Source organism: Nanorana parkeri, unplaced genomic scaffold (genome assembly GCF_000935625.1).
Source record: "Nanorana parkeri isolate BGI_ZX_2015 unplaced genomic scaffold, ASM93562v1 scaffold4046, whole genome shotgun sequence".
In the NCBI taxonomy this organism is placed as follows: Eukaryota; Metazoa; Chordata; class Amphibia; order Anura; family Dicroglossidae; genus Nanorana; species Nanorana parkeri.
In genome coordinates, this window is record NW_017310313.1 from 3156 (window position 1) to 5931 (window position 2776).

General features: G+C 56.8%; 1 protein-coding gene across 1 annotated transcript in view; it reads left to right on the forward strand.

Moving 5' to 3' along the window:
- The first annotated feature begins 1586 nt into the window (after nt 1-1586).
- The window catches only part of LOC108803692 (serine/threonine-protein phosphatase 2A 56 kDa regulatory subunit delta isoform-like), an 18332-nt gene continuing 17142 nt past the window's right edge, over nt 1587-2776 (forward strand). The window contains exons 1-2 of the mRNA XM_018575512.1: nt 1587-1658; nt 2384-2500. Of these exons, the coding sequence (XP_018431014.1) occupies nt 1617-1658; nt 2384-2500 (159 nt within the window). The 5' untranslated portion in view covers nt 1587-1616. The remainder of the gene's footprint in view (nt 1659-2383; nt 2501-2776) is intronic.

Genomic DNA, 2776 nt, shown 5'->3' on the forward strand with positions numbered 1-2776 from the left:
CCTTGTTGGGGGGCACAGAGGTGAGACGTTTCCTGGGGGAACCCTTGTTGGGGGGCACAGAGGTGAGACGTTTCCTGGGGGAACCTTTGTTGGGGAGCACAGAGGTGAGACGTTTCCTGGGGGAACACTTGTTGGGGAGCGCAGAGGGGAGACGTTTCCTGGAGGAAGCCATGTTGTGGGACACAGAGGTGAGACGTTTCCCGGGGCAAGCCTTGTTGGGGAGCACGGAGGTGAGACGTTTCCTGGGGGAACCCTTGTTGGGGGGCGCAGAGGGGAGACGTTTCCTGGGGTTGGTTGCCAGGGTTGCACACATCTGAGGAGGGATTCTTCAGGTTTCTTGGCTGTCGCTCGGCCACTCAAAGTTTTGGCTCCTCCCATAAATGTTCTATAGGATGGAGGCCTGGAGACCGGCTGGGCCCCTCCATGACCTCAATGTGCTTCTTCCTCGGCCTGTACCTTCAGCAGAGAAACACCTCCAGAGCATAATGTTCCCCCTCCGGGCTGGACTGTAGTGACGGTGTTCTTAGGGTCAGAGGTCACCACTGTTCTTCCTCCAATCACGGCGAGTCGAGTTCATGGCAAAGAGCTGAATTTTGATGTCATGTGACCACAGCACTTCCTCCCAATCCTCCTCCCTATCCTCCTCCCTCTGAATCATTTACATGTTCATTAGCAGACTTCAGACCGGCCTGTACATGGGCCTTCCTGAGGAGGGGGGACGGGCCTGTACATGGGCCTTCCTGAGGAGGGGGGATGGGCCTGGACATGGGCCTTCCTGAGGAGGGGGACGGGCCTGTACATGGGCCTTCCTGAGGAGGGGGGACGGGCCTGTACATGGGCCTTCCTGAGGAGGGGGACGGGCCTGTACATGGGCCTTCCTGAGGAGGGGGACGGGCCTGTACATGGGCCTTCCTGAGGAGGGGGACGGGCCTGTACATGGGCCTTCCTGAGGAGGGGGACGGGCCTGTACATGGGCCTTCCTGATGAGGTGACATCCTCCATGGAGCTCCAGGCCGAGGGCCATTGATGGGTATTTTGAATTCCTTCTCCCCGAGCTTCTTGCTGGGAGTCTTGTAGCCCATTCCAGCCTCGGGCAGGGCCACGGCCCCCGACCTCCTCTGACAGCTCTCTGGTCCTCCCATGGTGGGGGAGGGGTGATGGAGGAAAGAGATTCTGGGGTCAGGTGACGTTAGGAGCACCTTCTTAAAGTGACAAGACTCATCTGTGTACCACATGGCCAGTCTGTGGGAGGAGCCAGTCTGTGGGAGGAGCCAGAATGATGGTCGGTAGGGGATGAAATACTCATTGTACTCCATTGATAGCCTTTGTGTCATGTGACCTCTCCGGGTGTTTGGTGGATATTGTGTCTCCGATGATACAAATCATATCTGTACCGCACACTACATACCCCGATGGACTCACGCGTGTGTCATGTTTATTTCAGGACTATACACGGGGGGGATGTCTGTACCGCACACTACATACCCCGATGGACTCACGCGTGTGTCATGTTTATTTCAGGACTATACACGGGGGGGGGATGTCTGTACCGCACACTACATACCCCGATGGACTCACGCGTGTGTCATGTTATCCGAGGACGGGAACGGGCGGAGATGTGGAATCGCATTGAGGAAATGGCGCGCTTGAACCCGCAGGTAGTTGGTTTTGGCTTCCCGAGTTCCAGGCTCCTCCCACATTCTAGGTTGATCTTACATGATGCAGCGGGACAAGTGAGACTCACTGTTCTTGTCTCAAGGCATCTCGGTGGGCAAGGGCTTGGAACGTTGGTGAAGGGATGGCTCCTCCCAGAATGGAGATCTCTGTATTGGAGGTCCGGCTCCTCCCAGAATGGAGATCTCTGTATTGGAGGTCCGGCTCCTCCCACAATGGAGATCTGTGTATTGGAGGTCCGGCTCCTCCCAGAATGGAGATCTCTGTATTGGAGGTCCGGCTCCTCCCACAATGGAGATCTCTGTATTGGAGGTACGGCTCCTCCCACAATGGAGATCTCTGTATTTGAGGTCCGGCTCCTCCCACAATGGAGATCTCTGTATTTGAGGTCTGGCTCCTCCCACAATGGAGATCTCTGTATTGGAGGTCTGGCTCCTCCCACAATGGAGATCTCTGTATTGGAGGTCCGGCTCCTCCCACAATGGAGATCTCTGTATTGGTGGTCCGGCTCATCCCACAATGGAGATCTCTGTATTGGAGGTCTGGCTCCTCCCACAATGGAGGTCTCTGTATTGGTGGTCCGGCTCCTCCCACAATGGAGGTCTGTGTATTGGAGGTCCGGCCTGTGGGGAGGATGTCTCTGCTGTATGTATAATGTGACTGACTCTCCTGTCTCTCTGTCTCTCTTTGTCATGGCCGCTACACGCAGTACTCCATGTTTAATTCTCCTCCCGCCCTCAGTCTGATCTGCTCCATGGAGACAGACACTCCGACCAATGAGGACATTCAGATCCTGAAGAACACCATGGAGGCGGAGGCTGTGCAGGTGACCGCTGGCCTTCCCTTCCTGACCTCTGAACCCTTTCATCATTCCCCCACCCCCACCCTTCCTCTGCTGCATCAACCGCCTCTCTACACTATACGGCCAAAAGTATGTGAACCCCCCCTCCCAGTCAGTGAGCTCAGGGGTCTCCAGGGATGGGGGTCTGGGGTCTCCAGGGATGGGGGTCTGGGGTCTCCAGGGATGGGGGTCTGGGGTCTCCAGTGATGGAGGTCAGGGGTCTCCAGGGATGGAGGTCAGGGGTCTCCAGGGATGGGGGTC